Below are 21,630 nucleotides of genomic sequence, written 5' to 3' on the forward strand. Positions count from 1 at the left end.
TGCTGAACCAGCAGGAAGGCATAACTGGTTAATAGGAGCTCTCCAACCAAATGTCTCTATAATGAGTCTTCCCAGTTGCTCTAGCCACAAAACTGCAGGAATGATTTTCCTAGATTATTCCTTGAATGCTTAGTTCATTTCCAGCCTTTATCAATTTTGATTTGTTTCTGTGTGTGGAGAGTTGTCTTATAAATCATATCATCCAACAGTTAGGTGATCTTAATGCTCCCAGAAGGGAGCTCAGCTCCAAAGGTGTGTAGGAAGCTTTGTGGAGAAAATAGCTGAAAAAAATGGGTACAAATAGATGGTGAAAACTTGCTTCCTTAAGTGCCAGTAATAGCACTTTCCCTCGGTGCGAAAGTGCAAGGTGGTAATTAGACAGACAAATTAACATTCCTCCTGAGAACATGAAGTCTAAAAAGGGTCCTCCTTGTGAAGTTCCTGTAATTAAAGATGACTTGGTGTAGTTAGATTATTCACTTTGAAGGATGTGATGTGAATGGCTAGTGCTCATCTTTTCAGCCTGGTGACTGGGTAGCCAGAGGGGTTCTCACTGTGTGCGTGTGGGTTTTACAATGGGAGGGTCTCTCCAACAGAGAGCATGGACGTGTCTCCTGGATCAGATCAATGCTCAGCTGTTCATGTGTATGTGCATGTGCACCTCATGTAATCCAGAAGACGTAGGGGTGAGGTTGTCTTCTGAAGCTTGCATTGCAAGTTAATTTGGAATTACACTTGATTTTTCTTTTCTGGCTTTTTATCAAGGGACATCCTAAGCTCATGTGACATTTGCGTGCAAAAACAGGAAAGCTATTCTTCAGACTTGAGTCTGAGTCTTGCTGAAAAGTGATGCTGAAATGTGTGTACACAGCCTGCAGGACTTTTAATCATCCTGGTGTATCTGTAGGAATACAGGGAAATCAAGCCCTGCTGCTCTCCTGTCTCATGTCATCTAACACGCTACTGGTGTAACGTACTGTGTGTGTGTGTTTCTGTGCTGGGCTCAGGAGTGCAGTGTTTTCTTGACTTAGCATGAGTGGCTTTCCCAAAACTTACCAAAATGACTGAGTAGCCAAATGATTTTTGAAATATAGTATTGAACAGCAGGAGCAACTTTCTAAACGACTTGTAAAAGCTTGGTAGATGGATTTTTTTTTAAGATTTTAATTCGAAAACAGAGAAGGAAGGCAGGGGAGAGGTGGGGGCAGTGGAGGCGACAGGAGACTGACAAAGGTAGGTTTGGGAGGAGGAATTGAGGATTGGGACTGTGTGGATTCAGGAGAGAGGGGTGGGTGCTGGGGAGGGGAGCGTGACAGGAGCGAGAATAGCAGAAGTGGAGAGAACTTTCCTACTGAAGTGTCTGAAAGTGCGTTGGAGTGTCTTCCAGAGGGTGCTAGGGTGGAAGAGCTCTGTCGTTCAGGAGTGCTGCTCTTGTGTCCACGCTGCCTGACAGAGATGCACGCTTCCCCGCTGGGTGATGATGTTGTCATCCCATACTGGGAAATGGATCTGCTCTACCTCAGGCTACAGAGCCTCCTGGGGTTTGTGCAAGGAGCCATGCAATTTGTTCTGACCTCAAGGACTTATGTGGTAGGGTTAAGATGAGTTCATCTATTTTTACTTTAAAAGAATGGGCTTAAATAGAGGGAGCCCCTCCGTTTCCCTTTAATCAAATAAAAGGTAGTTAAAAACTAGTGCAAATCCTTAAATCTCCTTTAAACAATAGCAACTTTGTACCACTGTGTGTAGGCAGGGATTTGAAACAACTGTTGGATTTAGACTAAGCCAAATGCAAACAGAAAACTAAACATCAAGAGTTCTCCCTCTTCCCTCCCTTCAGCTCTGCCCCTTCTCAAGGCCAGCGTGGGGCCAGGCAGCTGCCCCCAGATGGAGCTTCTGGGCTTCAGGGATGATTTCCTTCTCTCTCCAGCATGATAGAAAAGGGAACTGCCACAGAACTGTACAGCTTGCTCCCAGGAGAAGGAATGGCCACGTTAAATGGCCCTTGCTGGCAGTGGGTGTGGATGCAGAGCTGGCTTTTGCTGGGCACTAATGGAATAATTAATGCTTTATGTGGAGTTTGCAGTGACTGTGTGATATGCATGTCTAGAGGGATTTGTTACTTGAATTAAATGGCTTTTATCCCAAGCCCTGTTGCTGTGGTGTTTTCTATCAGGAGCAGTGACTGTGCCTAGAGGGTTAAGGGCAGTTGGAGCTGTGGTTCCTACAGGGCTGGGGAGGCTCCTGGGGTGGTTTTACTGTGGATAGGGTGATGAGTTCCATGCAGTTGCTGGCACTTCATTAGTGGTACCTGTGAATAAACTGGCTGATGTGCCTGGTTATGCTGCATCTTTAAGGACAAAATGACTGCTGCTACTGCAGAGTGCCATTTCTGGGTCTGCTCCACCAAGAGTGCTACTGTGCTGGGAATACTGAGAGCCAAGCAGCAGGGTTTGGGCACCTACCAAGCCTTTGCTGAAAGAATAGACTTCTGGTAGCTGTAACAGGCTGAATAGAAATTACTCACCAATTAATGGGTGAGCAATTCAGCGTCAGGAATGTTCTGGAATTTCTTTAGTGCCTATAGTAGAAAAAACTGTTGAAGTTTTCTGCTGCTCAGGGGAGTGAAAGAGTCTGTCTGAATTTGTTTGCTCTGATAAGACAAAGGGCAATTCAAGCCAGGGGTTTGTGATTGCAGTGATGGGATGCTGAGTTGCTTTATCCCAGGCATAGCTCTGGATCTGCAGTCTCTAGTTCAGGAGGAGGAGGAGGGGTATGTGTCTTTTTATCTCCTCCACCCCCCTGCATCCTAGGCATGCGTTACCAAGCTCTGATAATAGCTGCAGCCAGGGAGGAAGTCAGAGGGCTTTTCTGTCTTTAATTATCAGCTTCATTTGCATTAGGAAAACGTTGGAAGAAAAATCTTCATGAAGAAAGAGACTGAGTTCTTGTATTAACCTAAATATTGAGTTACATGCCTACTGCCTCTCTTTCTGTGTATGATGTAGGCTGCCTACTGTCCCTGGAAAGACTCCTCAGCTGAGGCTTTTATGGGCCAAGCTCTCCATAATTTATGGAAATTCAATTGTTGGACAGAATGTGAGGCTGAGAAAGATTTTCATAGTGGCTCCACTTCCAGTGCATGATCTTTGCTTCCATTTCGTGTATGTAGTAGGACAAAGCAGGAAAGCAACCAGATGAACTATATTTTTTCTACTTGCTCTTTCTGAAGTGGAAGAGCTCAGGAAGGGAGGGAGGGAGAGATGGATGGATGCTGTCTTCACTCAGGAGAGGAGTGAGAGCAGAAACGGTCATTTGGGCTGCAGATGGGTGTATGTGCCAGAGCAAATCTGTGCAAGGGTCTGTTATATAGACAAAGCCCACTCTGGCCTTCCTGCTTGGCTTGATTTTCCAGCCAGTGAAGGTGGTGAAGAATGCTTCATGTCCTTTAGTGACCCTTCCTGTTAAAGGCACTACGCTTACTTGTTCTGAAAGCTTTTGTGTGCCTTAATTCCTTTCTCTCCTATTCCTCCTTCAAACCAGCTCTGAGGGTAGTGCTATAATGCAAGCACAAAATTGTGAAGAAACATTTTGTTTAATCCAGAATAACTTTAGATTTACACCAAAACCACCACCACTTTCCTTTCCTCTACTACAGACGGCCTTGAGAACCTTCCCAGAAAAGATCCTGGGTGCTCTGAAGCTAAATATGCCATGAATAGGAAATTAATATCTTGATAATGTTTGTTTGCCCTGAGTTCACTTGTATGACCCCTTCACAAGTTTTTTTTCCTCCACTGTTATTAGGAAAAATGGGTTTGGGAAGAAGAACTGTGAGTTCCTGCAGTAATGTCTTAATAGAAGAGGTGTCACTGACTCACATGAGATAATCTCCTGGTTGCAACTCATTTACAGGATCTTCCTCCTTTAAGTGAGGCTTAAGCTAATATGGTTTACTTTATAATTGGGCCAGACTGATAAGTGTGGACAGTTATGGCAAATCAGTTGATAGGTGGTAATTTGCTAAGCAGCTGGAGTTGAATTGTGTCTGCAAGCTTGAAATTTGCTTGCTTTAAAAATAAATAAGCCTTTTGTCCTAGTAAGTTATTAAGCCTTCTTTCCCAGTACTCTAAATCAGTATGGCACAAATGCTTCTAATGGGAAGATAAATCAAGATAGATGATGTTCATAGATATTTCGTGGTGTAGAGAAGAGGGCATGGAAAAGGTATCTAGGGGAACCTCCACTATGGGCAAGTGGTCAATTCAAGCTCTGTGTTCCACTTTTAAAAAATGCAACAAAACAATCTGTTTCCTGCCCAGAGAAGGGATGTGTCTCCTGCCATAACGACGACAGCCCTTGCAGGACCACTGGAGAGCTTGGCTGGGCCTCTGGTTGCCTGTGGCTAGCTCTGATTTCTCTAACAGTTCTCCATTGGATTTTCCTTAGTGTCATAAACAAAACATACCCCTTGGGAAGGGTGTTCCACTGCTCATTGTGCAGATGCTATACAGAGAATTGGTGGCTGCATGGAAAGCAGGGACAGATGTTGACGAGTGGATGTTTATAATGGTGGCTGAGGAGCACGACCACCCCGTGTCCCTCTGGGAGGCGTGTGGCTCCCCTCTCTGTGGAGGTGCCACAGCGGGAAGCCGTGTTCCGTAGCTTGCCGCGTGGCTTCACCCCCACCCTCTCTCTGGCTTCCTCTGCAGTGCTGGAATTGCAGTTGGCTTCTACGGGAACGGGGAGACCAGCGACGGGATCCACCGGCTGACGTACTCGCTGCGCCACGCCAACCGCACCGTGGCGGGCGTCCAGGAGCGGGTGAGCACCGGGCAGCCTCGCTCAGCACCTCTCCTCCTGGGTCTGCCTGCCCCTCTGTCCCTTCCTCTTCTTTTGTCAGTCTCTGGGCTTAGAGAGGTGCCAAAATTTCCGTTAACGGAGTGGTGATTTTTTTTCGGCTCTTCTAAAAATACCAAAGCAAACACAGCTCATTAAATGAAGTCTTCTCTTTGCTGGGTTTAAAAACAGCTTCTGATCAGCTCTTTTGCACGCCCAGAAGAGGAGGCAGGCCAAAGCAGACGAGTCTCTTAAGTAAAAATGTATCATCTCAGTACAATCAGTTGTTCCTATGCTAGCTCTTAATGCCATAGTATCATACTGCAACCCTGATGGCTGCAAAATATGCACGGATGTTAAAGGCTCAGCTGAGATGTCATTATCACACTACTTGCAAACAATCTACTTCTACAGATGCTTTTAAGTTGCTTTTGAAGAGTAAGCACTCTGAGCCTCTTAAGACAGAGGACTGGTAATCTGGAAGCTATCCCTCACTTGCTAGTAAGCATGAATCTTTTTTTACTTCCTTGACTTTCTGTCCTTTAATTATTTTTCTATTTTTTTCTCTTTTCTTTCATTTCCCGTACTATAGGTACTAGATACTGCAGTGTCCCTGAACCAAACAGTGGAACCAAACTTGCTCATCCTGGAGGAAATGTTCACAAAGCAGACAGACTACCTGCACCTTGTCCAGAAACTGCAAAGTCTCTTGGATGATCTGGTCAGGCAAACAACTGAGATCCCTTTTTGGAAGAATGAAGAGCTGTCGCTGGAGGAGCTGGCAATTCAGATTGACCTCTACGACTGGTACAGGTGAGTAGGATGCTGTAGTGCAGTGGTGGTAGCATCTGTTTCGGCCTGTTTTGCAGCAGTGATGTGTGTGTTCTGGGTGGCTGACCTAAAGCCTTCTTATATTACTGCAGGTGCTCTTGGCCTACCAAGCTGATTTTTTTTTTTTTTTCTTTTTTATGTACAGCAAAATTGCCCCAAGTTTAAATCAAAATGCATGACAACAATTTTTTTCTTAGCTGTGTATTTACTACCAGCTGAAGAGAATTCTCAATGTACAAAACCTGTAGCCTGTGTTCTAACACTGGGGAAAAAAACAGCCACAGAGATAGCTGCTGTTGTATGGCACAGTAAATAGACTAGAAAACTGCATTAATTCTGTAAGTTAACACGACAGCCTAATGTTCTTTTTTATTGAACATTTTAATAAAAGATTGCATCAGCTGTATTCCACAAAAGAAAGCCTTTGTCCACACATGTAGAATAAATAACAAGCATTTTCTAACCAACATCTAGGAAGCTGCAATGACTGTTCACCTGCTGGTGTCCAGGTGCATATAACTTTACACTAAAACAAGATTATCAGTCTCATTTCTCTGTGTATATTGAGTGTGTTCTGTAAATGCTTTTACCTGCCTTGACTCCTGACTTGGCAAATACCCAGAGGTCTCTGGAAATTAATCATTAGTAGTGGCTTTTCCTTGAAGAAAAGAAGGGCTACATTTTTCCCATGAGTCACTCTAGCTTCTTGATCTGTGCCTTTTATACACCAGACTGGTTTTGTTTGCTGCAGGTGGCTGGGATACCTGGGCCTGCTTCTGTTCCACGTCCTAATTTGCTTGCTGGTGCTCTTCGGGCTCATCAGAAACTCCAGGGCCATTCTTATGGGGTAAGTCCTGACCCAGGCACAGGGCATAAGGAAGGGCAGCTGAATGCCTGCTAGTTTAAAACCTCTGGACTGTTGTCAGTTGATATCAAGGACTTCTGAGACTGAACATCTTGAATTTGTCTCCTGATGTAGAGAGGCTTTGTATAATGTAGCTCTGTGGATAGGATTAGGGCTATGAGAGATGCTCGCAGGCAGCTTTTTGAGCTATAAAGTGCAATGGTACTTGTGTCCATTGCTTCTTCATCAAAGATGAGGAACTCCTCTGGGCAGTCTGCCTTCCACTGAGTAGTGCTTGTAGCCTTTGTTTGCTGGGAGACAGTGATGTGAACATCCTCTCTTAAATTTACAGGCTTTTAAAAATCTCCCCTTAATGCTCTGCAGTCGTTAATCGATGGGAAGCATTGAATGTGTCTCCACAACCTGGTAGTGCCTCTTGTGTCACGATCTGCTCTTGTTTACTTTTGGCTGTCACACCTGAAGAAATGTTCAACTGAGAACAAGCAATGGTTTGTGCAGTTATGAGGAGGAGTCTTGTTGCCATGGTACTGCAATATTAATGCCTGTTTCTAAAAAGCACTGCAAGTGCTGCTGTGCTCAGGCCCCATTACATGAAAAAAAAGATTCCTATCCCTCTTTTGTAGCTTGGTTTAGCTTGGCATATTTGGCAAAGATACTGGTATCATAAACATAGTGTCAGTTTGACAACTGACATGGCCAAGAGTTTATACTGATGCATGGTGATGCCATTAATAATTGGAATGTGCACTCAGATTTATGGTTTGCCAGATGATTTCATACCTGGCAGATAATAAAGACAAAAGTCCAAGTGCATGCACAGATGGTAAACCCAGGGTTTAAATTAGAATCTCATTCCCTGTTAGCCAGAAGTTCATATTAAGGCATTCCCCAAAGGGAGCACGTGGCATAAGAAACAAGTGTATCACAGCCAAGCAAGGCAGTGCAGTGCCAGATTTAGATCTTTTAGCCAAGCAATCAGTTACTGACCCAGTCATCTTCATTTAAAGTAAACCAACAAATGTGTCTTATTGATTACCAAGCTCAGCTGGAGGCACCAAGCCACGTTGTCCATATGTCATAAAACCACAGAAGGTTGCTGATCCATGGCTGGTAGTTTTTAATCCGTTTGGAAAAAGCATAATAAAGTTTTTAAGCATCTTATTCCAGAGTGCTGCACAGAGGTCACTCTGAAACTCCATTACTCCTGCAAGATGAGCCACAGATCCATTCACAGAATAGGGTTACTCAGAATAAGTTGGTAAACTACAGGGTAGATCTTTTTTTTTTTTTAATGAGGCCCATAGATTTTTGATTTTTTTTTTTTTTAAGTTTTCAATGAGGCAAACGTAGCAGAAGAGGTAGGTCACTTCCTCACAGAGATGCTTACACTAGGTTTGGATAAAGACTGTCTTGGTTCTGAGCAGATTTTTGGTTTGTTTTCTTCAGGGTGTGGCTGGGAGGGAATCTACTTGTGTTTGGAAGCCTGAAGGAAAAAGCATCTACAGGAGAGCAAGCTAGTATCCCTTTACTTTGAAGCTAGGGATACGTAAACTACTTATTAGTCTGTATGCCTGAGGGAGTTGAGGACCACTTTTGCCTAAATGCTCTCAGTATGAGTGCTGAAGATAGGGATGAACACCTAACATGCTGTTTAGGGAACTGCAAAAGCCTTTTCCACTGGTGTGTGCTGGAGGGATTTATCCAATTTTAGTTCAGTATGTTTTTGTGAGGTTTGGGGGTTTTTTTTGACATGGCATATTTTTCTTTGAGTATCTTTGGACCCAGAAAGTAAAGTCAAGAATGGGAATAGTGAAAGTGATGGGACTGTAGTCATCCATATACTGATCTGCCTTCCCTACAGCCACCACTGGGTCTTTGTCCCGTTGGCTTCCCTGCTAGAAGGAGACCTTGCTTCCACCCTCTCCTTCCTTCCCTTGCAGCCCCAGGGCCAAGTAATGTGGGGACCAACAGCTGGACATAGTCTCCTGTGGTTGCTGCTGTCCATGACACACAAACTGGCGTGGTTTATCCTAAGATACAGTGGTTGATAATTTCTTGGGTTTGGCAATTGCTTTGGACTCCAAAAAACACATCTTTTGGAAGGATCTGCTTGAATCAGAGCTTCTACATCTGCCATCTGTCTGTCTCCCACAGGGTGTGCTTGCTTGGGGTGTTTGCCCTGATTGTCAGCTGGGGATCCTTGGGTCTGGAGCTGGCTGTTGCTGTGGTAAGTGGCTCTGATCCAAGTCCCATTCACTCTTTAATGTGGGTTTATCAGAAACAAGATTAATTTTCCACTGTGCCTGTTTTATGCTGGTTGTTGTCCTAAGTAGCTGTCTGAGCAGTTTGCATCTATGAAGAGTGCAGAGCTCCTCCTTCTGTGGTGTGGTCCTGCAGTTGTGTAAAGCAGTGCTAGTAGGGGTGACCATGAGAGACTTCAGCATCTGAAACACCTCTGTAGGAGAGGGTTCCCTCATGTTAACCTGTCTCAGCTGCTCATTGATACTGGTGTTCTTTGATACTCATGTTCCCTTTTGTCTTGCATCTATCCAGGGCTCCAGTGACTTCTGTATTAACCCTGATGCTTATGTCTCCAAAGTGGTTGAGGAGAATGCAGTGCTTAGTGCTGGTAAGTGCTGGGACTGGTTTTGGCATGGGGTGCTGGAGCTCCAGCTGTCACGTAGGACGTGGCAGTGGCTGAGAACTCAAGGCTCTGTTTGGAACAGAGGAGCTTGCATACAGTGGGAAAAGCATATGTTCTTCCCAAAGAATCATTTATACTGTGGCCAGAAGTGCACACGTACACTTTTTTGTTGTCAGAAGAGCCTTCAGAACCTTTCTTCTGTCTTGGCCCTTAAGTGGAAATAACTGATAAGATGGAATTATTTTGCTTTGAATGTAACACTCCTCAATCTTGTTCTGCTGTCCAAGTGACATAACTGTGGCAGTAGCTTTGTTCAGTTTGAGTCATCATTTTTAAGACTTGCCCTTGGGTCTGTATTCCTGAATCTAGAATATTTATTTTTATGTCTGTTGTCAACAAATATATGCCATTTTTTCTCTTAACAGTGGCTGTAAATAGGAATCTTTTTTAATACTAAAGTGTAAATGAATGGAAACAGCCATGAAGAGAAGTTTGAATTTCCATTATAAATGCAGCGTTTTGATTGCTTTGTTTATCCTGTTTCATTTAAAGCAATATGCCTGCATCACAGTGGCATCCAGCTGAAGCACTGGTTCATGGATTTTGGGTTTGGTGCTCCTAATTTAGACTGATGTGGTTGTTGAGATGAGGGGTGCCTTCCATTTGGACCTCGTGGGGGGGGAAGTGGCTTTCAGAACTGTGGCTTAACAATAATGTAGCTGGGCACTTGCCAGCAGAGATACATTAAGTGTTAAAGGTGTTTCTCAGGGCTGAGTTTGCTGCTTTGATAACAAAGTTAACTTTTCTTTTCTCCTACCCTCTGCCCCTGAGTGGTTCCTCTAGGTGGTTCTATGTAGGAGAACACAAATAAGCAGTGACACTGATTTGCAAAAGGAGACACTTGTTTTTCTTGGTTCTTACTTGCTGAAACTAGAGAATCTTTGCCTTGTGCACAGAAGATGTAATGTATGGCTGTCTGCTTAGCCCAGTGCTGCCTTCTACTCTGCAACTAACTGGGGGGGAAATTAAGCATCTAGCTATGGCTCAGGATGGAGGGATTGGAAGCAATAAAAATATTTGTCTGGAGGCAGAATGTAATATAAAAGAATATGTACAGGTTGATATTGCCACCCTACAGCTTATTTTTGGAATGCCTTTTTTATTGATTTCCTGGAAGGAGAGGACAGAGCCTGGCAGCTCTCTGTACAAAGAAATGCAGTAAGAGAGAGAACAAGTGTGTAACAACAACACCACACGAGCTGACAATCCTTTCCTGGCTGTGAAGGTGATGAAGATGTAGCTTCAGGTAGCAAGCTAGCCTCCTAGGTGTTTAAGGAGGCAAATGGGTCAGTGAGGCCAAGGGGAAATACCTGATGCTAATGCCAGCTGTGTGCTGTAATGATTTGGTAACTCATATCAGCTCTGGACATGTTTGGTAACAATTAGATTGGTGCTGGGAAACTGAAGAAATGCCCCTTTGTGCTACTCCTCCATTTCAGTTGTCCGTGTCTGCTTGGCCCCTGCAGTTTTTTGTTAGTCACTATAATTCATCTAGAGGCTAATGGTGAGTGACATTCTGTCCCTCCTCCTGCTTCCCCTGGCAGGGACAGTCAGCTCCCCCGGGTGAAATCAGTCTCTGTTCTGGCAGCACTGCCAGCTACAACAGTTGTTAAGGCTCCATAAATAACAGTGAATGGGTCTAAGCAAAACGCTGAAGAGGAGGAAGAGCAGGTGTTGTCACAGGCTTGAGCTGGAAGGGTTGTCCCTTCTGTGGGCTGCTGGTGTGTCAGCTCCCTGCTGTTAGGCAGCCGTTGAGTGGTCGTGAGCACCTTTTGCCTTTTTTCAGAAGGAAATGGGTCTAACTTGTGAGCCTGCCATGTGCTAGGCAGCTGGTTGGGAGGTGATTGAATGTTCTGCCTTCCCATGTGCATTTTCACTGCTGTGTCATAGTTTATGGTGAGGAAGTTACAGAAATAGCTCTTGGTTCCTGATGTTGGGACTGTCCTCTGTGCCCGAGCAGGAAGGAGAACCACAGCATGAGGACTTCAGTGTGGCACTGCTCAGTGACACTTTAATCCCAGTAATAGCACCTTAAAAACATCTTTTAAAATCTAAAATAAGTGTTGATGTCCCATAATATGCTTGGCTGTGAACTGTAGCATCTGCTTTGTGATTGGCTAAGCCGGGTATGTGCGAGCAATGAACTTGAAGACAGGGCAGGCAGCTGGGAGCCAGCATTGGCTCTGTCCTCCTGGAGGAGGATGCCCAGTGTGAGGGCTCCTGGTTCTGGTGCATGGAGTCAGGACAGTCTGGCTTGCTGCCTATGCTCTGGATGGTGCTCTCCAACGTTAACAGCAGTAGAGACAGATGAGGCAGAAACACTTTAAGATTGCATCAGCTAATTTCACCAGGGTGTACCCAACCACAGCATCATAGAATGGGGTGGGTTGGAAGGGACCTTAAAGATCATCTAGTTCCAACCCTGCTGCTATGGACACCTTCCACTAGACCAGGTTGCTCAAAACCCTGTCCAACCATTAGTTTTTCTGTTCAGAGAAGAGGTGACTAAGTGTGTGGGTGGAGGGGTTCAGGTAATCCATGGAAGAATCCATTGGGACTTACCATATATGTAGGAATCTCATTTACCTTGGGATCACTTCAGCTGAAGTTGGACTGGGATGATCCTCACATTCTCAGTCTCACCTTGGTATCTGCTTTTGACCAGCACTGGGGTAGAGAACAACTGGGCTTCATGCTGCAATCTTTTTTTTTAAGGCTATAAGAACCAATGAGTAATCTCTAAGAAGCTTTGCAGTGCTGGGTCGGTTTTTCTCTTTAATCACTATTTTTAGTTGTTTTTTTCAAATGTAATGTGGTGTCCTATTCCCAGCCCTGTCTTTGGCATTCAGACTAGGACTGACTCATCTGGATTTGCACATTTGCAAGGCTTCTGTGGTGGTGATAGTAGTTGTCACAGACAAGTAACTCTGTTGGATACTGGGCAACTAGTATATTAATATTCCTGTTTGTGTACTAATTGCTGTTTGCAAATCTAAGTAGGACTAATGGAGCTGAGAATAATCTGGTGAAGTGCATTATTATTGCTGTCATGTTTTTAGCTGGAGAGGAGATATCCTCATTTTGTAGCTAAACTGCAGTGCGTTTACAAGAAGGGCAGGGAGGGGGAGAAGGGGGTCAAAGAGCCTTAATGCAGGTTTTCTGGAGAAGGAGAGACTTAAATAATTTTGTGGAAGAGGTTGATATACATGCCTAACTCACCCAGTATTCAGTAACTGAGATAAAGCCAATGGAGTCGAACAGTGGCTGTATATTTGGCTCCTGCTGCTCTTAAAAAGATTTGGTGCAGCCAAGATGTTTATTTTCAAAGCAGGAGGCCATCCTCTGGTCTCATCCTTTCATTGATATTATGTTATTATCAGATGACTTATTGCATAAAATTAAATAAGAAGGCACGATCTGTCTAAACATGGGGAAGAGCTTTTTCCAGATTCTCTGACGAGAAATCTACAGTGAGCAGCCAGTCACTCCATCTGAAAGAACTGTCAACATCAGGGGCTGGATAATGGAGCCTGTTCTCTCCAGTCCAGCCAAGCTGGGCAGGCTGGATGCTGAGATGTAGCTGCCCAGATATAGGCAGGGAACATTCTTGTTGCACATGGCTTTCTAGCCAGCTTCTCCCTGATCCACTGTCACCTTAGGAACCCCGAGCTGAATGGAGGACTGACACCACCAGCACCTCTCTTTCCTCTCTAAAAGTAACGTCAGGACAAAACCTCACGTGTGGGGCGTGTGGTGGTGGCACTGTTATTACCTGGGCTCAGTGGACACTGCAGAAGAGAGTTTACCTGAAGAAGCTCTCTGGAGAGTCCTGCTGAGCTGATCTCAGTGTGGGGAAGCTGTGTTCTGCTGCGTGGTTTTGTTGGACTCCTGATGAGCAGAAAGCTTTGGGTGGAGGACATGTGGGATGGCTACGAGCTCTTTGCTGAAGGCTCACAATGACCAATTTCACCAGTACAAGTGTGGCATAGATGAGAGAAATATAAATGATATGCAGGTACTTCCTTTAGCTGTCAGACTGTTGCCTTAAGGAAACAAAAGTCCTGATGGAGAACATGTTACCTGGGTAAGAAAATCTGGTCAAAAGTGTCTTCTTCCTTTGACATCACAGGTGACAGGTATACTTCAACTTCCTCTGATTGAACCCACAGAGACAATCTCGTCTGGGCGTTTGTGTAAAATGCAGGCTGCTTAGGGAATGCTCAAGTAGACATGAAGAAGGGCTGGGAAAAGCTGTTTTAGGTGAGGGGATGTTTGGGTTTTTTTAACTAGGATCTTTTTTTACTGATTGCTCTTTACCCTGCAGACTTTATAACTGCCTTTTGCCAGGTGCATATTAATTTTTTTTTTCCCCATTTTGGCTGGGCTTTGAAGTGAATAGTAAGTCTCCATGGTTGCAGAAGCAATAAGTAGTTCTAGCAGCTGAAGCTGTGTTTAGTAGGCAGCTCTACTTTCCTTTCCAGGCAAAACAGACTTAGCAAAAATAAAGCATTTCAGGTAGTCCCTTTCCTAGCCTTCTGCTCCCACACTGCCTGTGCACCAAGTGTGGGTCAGGAGGGTTGCTGATAGCAACAGCAGGCAAAAGCAGCTGCAGCTGTGACCCTGCATAACCCTTCTTCAATAACCTAGATCACTTAAAGGCTGGCTTAAAAAAAATCAGATTCTACCTTCAGGAATTTTCCTTGAGAGGAGAGTGTACAGGAAAGATAATTGTAGAGAGAAATTGCCTGGAGCTGTTGGCAGAGTGGGAATGATGGCTTAGTACAGCTGCTGTGGACAGAACTGTGAGAGCTGATGTTGTACAGGATAGCCTCCACCAGGTTTAAAACTGGTGAAGGTGCCTCCTGCTCTTTCCAATTTCCCATCCTGGTGATATGGAGGCTCCTCTTGATTTCCAGACTTTGCAGCACAGGATCTCTTTAAGGCAGCTCTGCTGCCTGTTGTAGCTCTAGCTTTAAAGCACCACAGCTGTTGGCACGCTGGGTTCAGCGCAGGGGCAGGCTGCTCCTGCTGGCTTTGCCATGTTGGAAAGCACATTTTGTGTCAAGTGTCACACTTGTCAGCTGCAAGGCCAGTGCTACCACAGTGGAGCCTTGCTGAGCCTGCCTCCCAGGGTGGGAGGCAAGGGAAGCCCTTGCTGCACTGTACGGCCCTTCGGTCCACTTGTGACCAGCAGTCTTTATCCTGGGCTTACAAGCTGCAAACTAGGATGATATTGGGAGCTCCCATCTGTCATCTGCCCACGAGGGATGATCCAGAAGGCCCTCAAGAAACATTTATAGAGCTATGTATTAGCTGTATGTCATGCAACTTAATGCACTTATAAAGGTGGTGTAAACTTGATACCAGTGTGGGGAGCCTAAGAGAAACTTTCAGTGGCTTATTGGTTTAAAATAAATAGATGACAAGATCTCAGCTCTTTGAGGTCACCGTGAGTGATGCTGTGGATTGCTGCTGCTATGCTGTTCACTCAATGCAGGTGCATTTTAATCCATTTTTCTGTGACCACTGAGTGTGATTTATGAGAGGAACAGCCCTTCCCTTGGCTCGGTACTTGTGGACAGTCATTGGTGTGGTCTGCCCAAAGCGAGGCCCACAAGGCAGTTCTTGCTGCCCTCCTCTGTGCCCAGGCTTTGCCAGCTGCTGTTTAGGGGCTTGGCTGGGGAGGTGTAAGTCATCCCAGAGAAAGAGTCAGTGGTGGGGAGATAGAGCAGCTGGCAGAAGCTGCCCCAAAGTAGGCTAATGAATTATAAATAATGATTGTCAGGTTGCACTGCCAACATACAGGAGCTGACAGTCTGTTGTACCACTTGGTCTCCAGTGCCTTGGATTGCCAAAAGGTGCATTCAATATTTATGGGAAGCGCGGCAGAGTCGGGCTACAGTCTGGTCTGCTTCCTTCACAGCTTTGCTCTCTCTTGTGGTTGTGCTTTTTGGCTGATTTCTGAGTTGGGACTGATCAGAACAGCTTTTCAGCCTGGAATACGTTACTGAGAGTCACAGCAAGAAGATTAAAAAGAATGGAGCAAAGGGTGCTAGTGGGAGGAGGGAAGTACAGAGTATGTGTGTTTTGGAGCTTTTGTAGTCCTTACTGAACTAACATCACCCTTGATTTTGCTGAGCTGGCGTCCTCCCATTCCTCTAAAGAGGAACTGTAAATGTTTGAGAAATAATCTAAAAGTATTTTGGATGATCAAGTCTTTCAGAGTTTCTTGCCTTGATAGCATTGTTGAGAATGGCAGGGGAAAGCCTGATATTTGGAACTTGTGCATGCTAGCAGTTGTAGTATTACAGAGGGCTCATGAGGGCACCAGGCTGGTTTCATAAATGTCTGAATGAGGAAGAATAAAACTGTGTCTTTGAGCCTGGAAATAAATGATACCGCTAGCAGAGCACTGTCACAGTCATACCTGGAAGTTTATGAGGATGTCTTCACTGTACTGTGATTACTGGATTACTGGTATGTTGGGATTATTTGGGATGTTACGAGAAAATGATCTGAGGTCCCTTGAACAGATAGCATGTTGCTGTTATCCTAAAAAATGGAAAAGAACTTTCTTTCCTGATCAAGTCTGCAGTATTGACTTAATACCAAAAGTTTTGCACAAGTCAAAGCATATTGCAAAACAACTGATGTGCACACTTTCAGGTAAAGTCTAATTAAAGCCTTCTAATTAAAATCTAATTGTGTGCAAGTGACATCCATCATAAACCAGACTATTTACTTGTTCATCCCTAATACATGTCAGAAAGACATCAACTTGTTGTCTTCCATCCATTTCCTCTCTTGCTTTCAAAGCTCCATTTTTAGGAAATTATATTACTGGAAGCTATGATTTTTCTTGAATTAGGAGAACTTTATATGCTTCTACAGAACACTTCCTAAAACCAGTATCTCCTTGAACGTGATAGAAGAATCCCCAGTTGTGAAGATGTTTTTTTTTCCCCTTTTTTCTTTTAAATGCTTCAAGGTGTATATTTAGGAAGTGATATATTCAGCACGTTTAGCAGCACAGGGATGTGTGTGCACCTCCCTTGGCCCAGGAGCATGCCTGCACAGGTATTTTTGAGACCAGCCCGTATTTATATCACCATTACCACTTCTCCTGTGCTAATGTTTGGTGGCTGTGTGGTGACCTAGCTGGTGAACTGAAATAGCTGAAAGCTGAGTTGTCTCCCTGCTGTATGCCCTAGGCAGCAGCCCGTGGTTGCTTTCAGTGGCTGTGGAATGGTATCCTGACACTTGGAAGTTGCAGAAATTAAACATCCAGTTAGATTTATCCTAGACTGAAGGTCTTGTCTTCATGTTTATACAGTGGATAGCGCTGACTTCAGAAGAAAACTTCTTCAGTCTTTCATCTAACTATTTAAGTAGTTAAAAAAAAACAACAGAACAAAACAAACAAAACACAAATCTTTCTTTTTCTCCCCAAAGACAGCTTACACCCCTTTCTGTTGTGTTATCCATGTGCTGAATCCTACATGGAGAAGGGAAAGTGATTCCATTTATGTTGCATTTTCATTTTGTGTATTGCTTTCAGAACTTAACACCTCCCTTGTGGCAGCTGCAAAATACTGCAGAGCTGGAACAGTATCTCTGGCCTGACTTTCCTCTCTCTTTGCCTTTGCAGATACCCTCCGCTATTACATCACCTGTAGTGTTGGATACCCCAACCCTTTCCAGCAGGTGAGTTTAAGCATCCCAGCAGCCTTCCCCCCATCTCAGCATCCTGCAGGGTACAGGTGAAGTACTTTGGATGCCAGCATGCAGCAAGTTGTAAGGTGTTAGCTTTAGGGAGCACTCCACTGCTGGTACAGCTTTGTAGCTACTTTCCAGCTGTGCAAGAGGTGGCACTGTGCTTTACTGAGCAGTCTTCTCCAACTTCATCATTACCTGCACAGCTTCAGGTCCAGGATGCCCTCTTCAAAGAGCCTGTGTGTGATGTGGTGAGGACTATGGCTTGCTCTAGGGTCCCTCTGTTTACATGACCCTCTTGTAGGAACAGCAGCGTGGAGACAGCGTACCCACAGTGAATGCCAGGGTGGGAAACTACATACTACCTGCTTTGAACCTCTTCTTGCAGGTTCTTTTGGGTTAAACAGTGGCAACAGTCCACTCCCAAAATGCAGCCAGTTCTGTGGGTGATGGAGTGATTCTTATGTATGCCTCTTTAATCCTTGGATGTTGAAGGGTTTGTATCCTGATGTATAAATGTGAGTCATTATTCTTTTGTGTGGGGGCTGAAGAACAGCACCTGGGCCCACCCCAAACTTTGTCTGATGTATCAGAGGCCAGAATGAACCCACACCACCTACCATTTGGCAGACACCAACTGCTTCACCATTTATATTTAGGATTTTTTAAGTCTTCCTCTGTTTTAAAGGGTGGGGTAAGAACATTTCAAGCTGTGGTATGATGCACTGTTGCCATCTGTTGCGTTTCTGGTTGTTCAGTGTACTCTGACAGGCTGTTACATGTGAGAATCCCATGGATGCTTTAATGGGATGTGAAGGCTGCACCCTAATACAAACAACTTCTAGTGTTAACATTAAGTCTTTCTTAGCTATCTGACTTTTAGAAATATCCAGCTCTGCTCTTTGGTGAGAACATGAGTGTTTTCTTTCTTCTTTCCCTCTGTCCTGGGGCCAGCCCCAGCTGTGTGTATGTTTTGTGTGTATGTTTGTGGTTTTTTGTTTTGTTCTTTTTTTTTTCTTTTGACTCTTCCTTTCCCCTTCTCTTTCTGTCTGTACTTTTTCCAGTGTGGTAAAAGTCAAATTTAACCCTGTCGCAGCTGCCCCTGTGTCATCTGAGACATCCTTAACTTGTGTCATTCATACAGATTTGAGAAGTAGGACTTAAGGGTTTTCCCAGGAATTCTGTTGGTGCATGTGGCCTGAATTGCTGAAACGTTGCATGTTTTGTGTTGAGCAGAAGCTGTCAGGAAGTCACAAGGCTCTGGTAGAAATGCAGGATGACGTTTTGGAACTCATGAGGTCAGCAAGCAGAGAACACCCCACTTCCAAGGTAACTCTCCTCAAATTTGCTCTCCCTGTGCTTTCTGACTTCCCTTACCCTTGCACAATGCTAGGGTTCAGCTCCTGCTAAGCTATTTCCTTGCATTAATCACTAGCTTCTTGCTTACAGGAGTATCTTAACCGGATCCAGGAGGTTTTAAATTCAACAGAAATCAACTTGCAGCAACTGACAGCTCTAGTAGACTGTCGGAGTCTGCATTTGGTGAGTCCTCAGTAACTGGGCTTCAGCTAAGAAAGAACAAAGGGGGTGTGGAGCCTGTAGTGTAATGATTATTTTGGAGTTTCACATAGGGTGTGCCAAAACAGTTTGTAACAGCTTTTACTGATTGACTCCAGTAGAAAGGAGAATGGGAATTTGGCTCATGTTAGCTTTCTGTTTAAAGATCAACATAGGAAACTAGATAAGATGTCTTTATACATCTACATGCTGTAGGCCTAAGGTTTCGGGGCCCTTCAGGGTTTTCTTTCCTATAGCACATAGCTTGTTGCCTTTCCCATGGAGCAAAATGCCTTATAGCTGCAGTATAGCAGGGCCTAACTGTTGCTCTAGCTAGCTCTCTGAAGGCAGAGAAGTGGACAGTCCGTGCTTGTGTTCTTGGGCAAGGTGACATAGTGAAGGAGCAGAGAGGCTTGATGAAAAATGTGGTATATAATTTGAGTGGATAAGTTTGCCTTGACTTTTCCCTTTTTATTTTTTTCCCCTTCAAAGTCTATTGTATGGGGTTGAAAATATTTCCATGTCTAAATCCAAGCTGGACTTTGTGGGGGGAAATAAGGGCTAGATCAGTTATAAAAAATACTTGAGGTCCCTGAAATGAAAATAGAAACATGCTCTGGAAAAGTGACTACGATCTCTTTAAGTTTTCCAGAGAACATAGTGCTGGGGAAGGGCTTTGGAATTAGAGCTCAGTGTTAACTCTATTGTGATCAGGAAACTCTGCTCATTTCTCTCTCCAGGATTACGTCCAGGCTTTGACGGGTTTCTGCTATGATGGAGTGGAAGGCCTCATCTACCTGGTTCTCTTCTCCTTTGTCACAGCCCTCATGTTCAGTTCCATTGTGTGCAGCGTCCCACACACTTGGCAGCAGAAGAGGTATAGACAGGGTTTAGATCCTGTAGCACTGTGGAGCTTTTTCCTATGAAGACTGGCTATTGGATTTGTGCCTATGAGCATATGGAGCTTTTTCCCATACAATCCCAAGAGTGTGAGGGATGAGGCTTTATAAGCACAGATCCAGCAGAAAAAAAATGTTGGCTTTTGCTCTGGCTGTAGTTAATATTTACATCTGAACCTTATTGCATTGGAATACTGTGTGCAGAGTATTCAGTACACTGCAGGACCCTGAGTCAAGTCAGAGATAAATGATTATAGCTGGAGAGAGAGGTAGTGCTTGAACTACATGCCATCTCTGAAAAATCCCTGGTCTCTTACATTGTTTTGAGGCATTTCTTCTAGGATGGGGTAGAGACCTGGAATGAGAAGCTGCTCACACGTGCCTTTTTGGCATTGCTCACGCTGAGGCGACTGACTTGCAGGGCTAGCAGAAACTGGGGACTGTCTTGTTGGCAATAGCATGGGCAGATGAGATACTTGCAAACTGGTGGCAATCATCTAATGGCAGACTTATTTGGAACTAGTATTAATGATGATAATCAGGCTGGTCACTGAGTCTTGAGCAAACCTTCACTTCACTGACTGGCTGCTGCTCCTCATGCAGCTATTAAAGTAGCTTTGAGTTTTCTGTCCTTGCAGAAGAGCAGTAGACTGTGCAGCAAGTTCTCATCTGTGGTCCCAAAACATGATTTTTGTGGTCTAAGCCCAGGCTCAAGGTTCAAAGTACAGTGGAACATCCTGAACAATAGCAGGAAGCCAGAGCCTGCCAGGGCTGCAGTGCCCACAGAGAAAGCCTTGGGAAATGCGTCAGAATAGCGCTCCAGACAGCGGGTGGCTTCCTCTGCCTCTTCCACGTGCAGCTGCAGAGACATCATCAAGAAGAAGATGGTAGTCTGCCCATTCAAAGGAGACAGGTTTACACAGTGGTGTCTCTTGTGCTGCCTTCCACGTGGGCTGTGCCTGCCCTGCCACCCCCAGCAGGCTCAGGCTGGTGCTGTGAACTGGAGGATTCCCTCTTGCCTTGCCCAGAGCACCATTTCCTGCTCTGCCTCCCTCTGGGAGGTGGAGGATGTCATACTTGAGTGCTGCAATCCTCTCAACAGATCTTCAGTGCCACCTTGTGGTACCGAAGCTGCAGGTGATGTTTGGGATGTTCTAGTGAGGTCCATGCTGGCTCACCCAGCAACAAAGTGCTTCCTGTAGGACCTTTTACTAGCTTTGTCAGCCATTGCTAAAATATATTTCAAACCTTGGTGCTTCATCCCATAATTAGGGAGATTAATTAGCAGTGTATGTTATATAGCAGGGACAAGAGAATGCTATGGGAAGGGGGGAAGGAACCAGCTGGCAAACAGCTCTGCTGCATGTCAAGATTTATTCAAAATCCTGGCATTTTTGAGAGAATGAAGTCTTTAGATACACATGTTGCAACTTAGTCTCTGTAAAGACTTCTGAGATTTTGCTATGAGATGAAGCCTTTGTACCCAGACTGGGAGTTTAGAGAAGTCTGCAGAAGCTTATCCTTAAGAGCTCTTTGGACATGGCTACAAGAAATGGAAGGACACAGATTGCAGTTTTTAAGGGTGCTTTCTGTGGGGTGCATGGCACCAATCCCCACTGCCTCTCAGTGTTTTTGTAAGTGCAGTGTGTTTCAGGATGAGTGTCCATCCTGTGGTGGTGTGACTGGGCAGCTGCAGACCTGTGCTGTCTGCTAAGCCTGAGAGAAGACCGCAGGGTGACTGTAGGGGATCACGCAGTGTGAAAGTCCAGATGGTGTCTGTGGGAGGTCTGAGTCACTGTGGTGTAGGCTGTGTTTGACACTGCCACCCTGAGGCATCCCAAATGGGTATAAATGTGGAGGTGTGGAAGATGGTTGGGAGGTTCCTCGGATTACCATGGTTTCCTGCAAACCCCACATGCAGGGTAATTGTACAGGTCTAGGAGGAACTTTTTCTCCTTCTTGCAGAAGCTCAGATGATGATGGGGAAGAAGAATCAGCTGCTCAAGGGAGTAGACAAACACACGATAATCTTTACAGAGTGCACATGCCCAGCCTGTATAGCTGTGGGAGTAGTTATGGCAGTGAGACCAGCATTCCAGCAGCAGCACACACAGTCAGCAATGCTCCCGTCACGGAGTACATGTGAGTATCCCCACCTGAAGGCTGTATTGTGGCCTCTCCAGGCTGCTTCTCTCTGATTCCTGCTGTGGCCAAACGCTGCA

General features: G+C 44.9%; 1 protein-coding gene across 1 annotated transcript in view; it reads left to right on the top strand.

Moving 5' to 3' along the window:
- Nucleotides 1-21,630, top strand: part of TTYH3 (tweety family member 3) — a gene marked incomplete at its 5' end in the record, with an annotated part of 33,115 nt that overhangs the window by 2,785 nt on the left and 8,700 nt on the right. The window contains 10 exons of the mRNA XM_008942496.1: nucleotides 4,713-4,824; nucleotides 5,432-5,652; nucleotides 6,422-6,517; nucleotides 8,690-8,762; nucleotides 9,089-9,164; nucleotides 16,888-16,943; nucleotides 18,189-18,281; nucleotides 18,402-18,494; nucleotides 19,250-19,386; nucleotides 21,374-21,550. Of these exons, the coding sequence (XP_008940744.1) occupies nucleotides 4,713-4,824; nucleotides 5,432-5,652; nucleotides 6,422-6,517; nucleotides 8,690-8,762; nucleotides 9,089-9,164; nucleotides 16,888-16,943; nucleotides 18,189-18,281; nucleotides 18,402-18,494; nucleotides 19,250-19,386; nucleotides 21,374-21,550 (1,134 nt within the window). The remainder of the gene's footprint in view (nucleotides 1-4,712; nucleotides 4,825-5,431; nucleotides 5,653-6,421; nucleotides 6,518-8,689; nucleotides 8,763-9,088; nucleotides 9,165-16,887; nucleotides 16,944-18,188; nucleotides 18,282-18,401; nucleotides 18,495-19,249; nucleotides 19,387-21,373; nucleotides 21,551-21,630) is intronic.

This window comes from Merops nubicus, unplaced genomic scaffold (assembly GCF_000691845.1).
Source record: "Merops nubicus isolate BGI_N331 unplaced genomic scaffold, ASM69184v1 scaffold2226, whole genome shotgun sequence".
Lineage (NCBI taxonomy): Eukaryota > Metazoa > Chordata > Aves > Coraciiformes > Meropidae > Merops > Merops nubicus.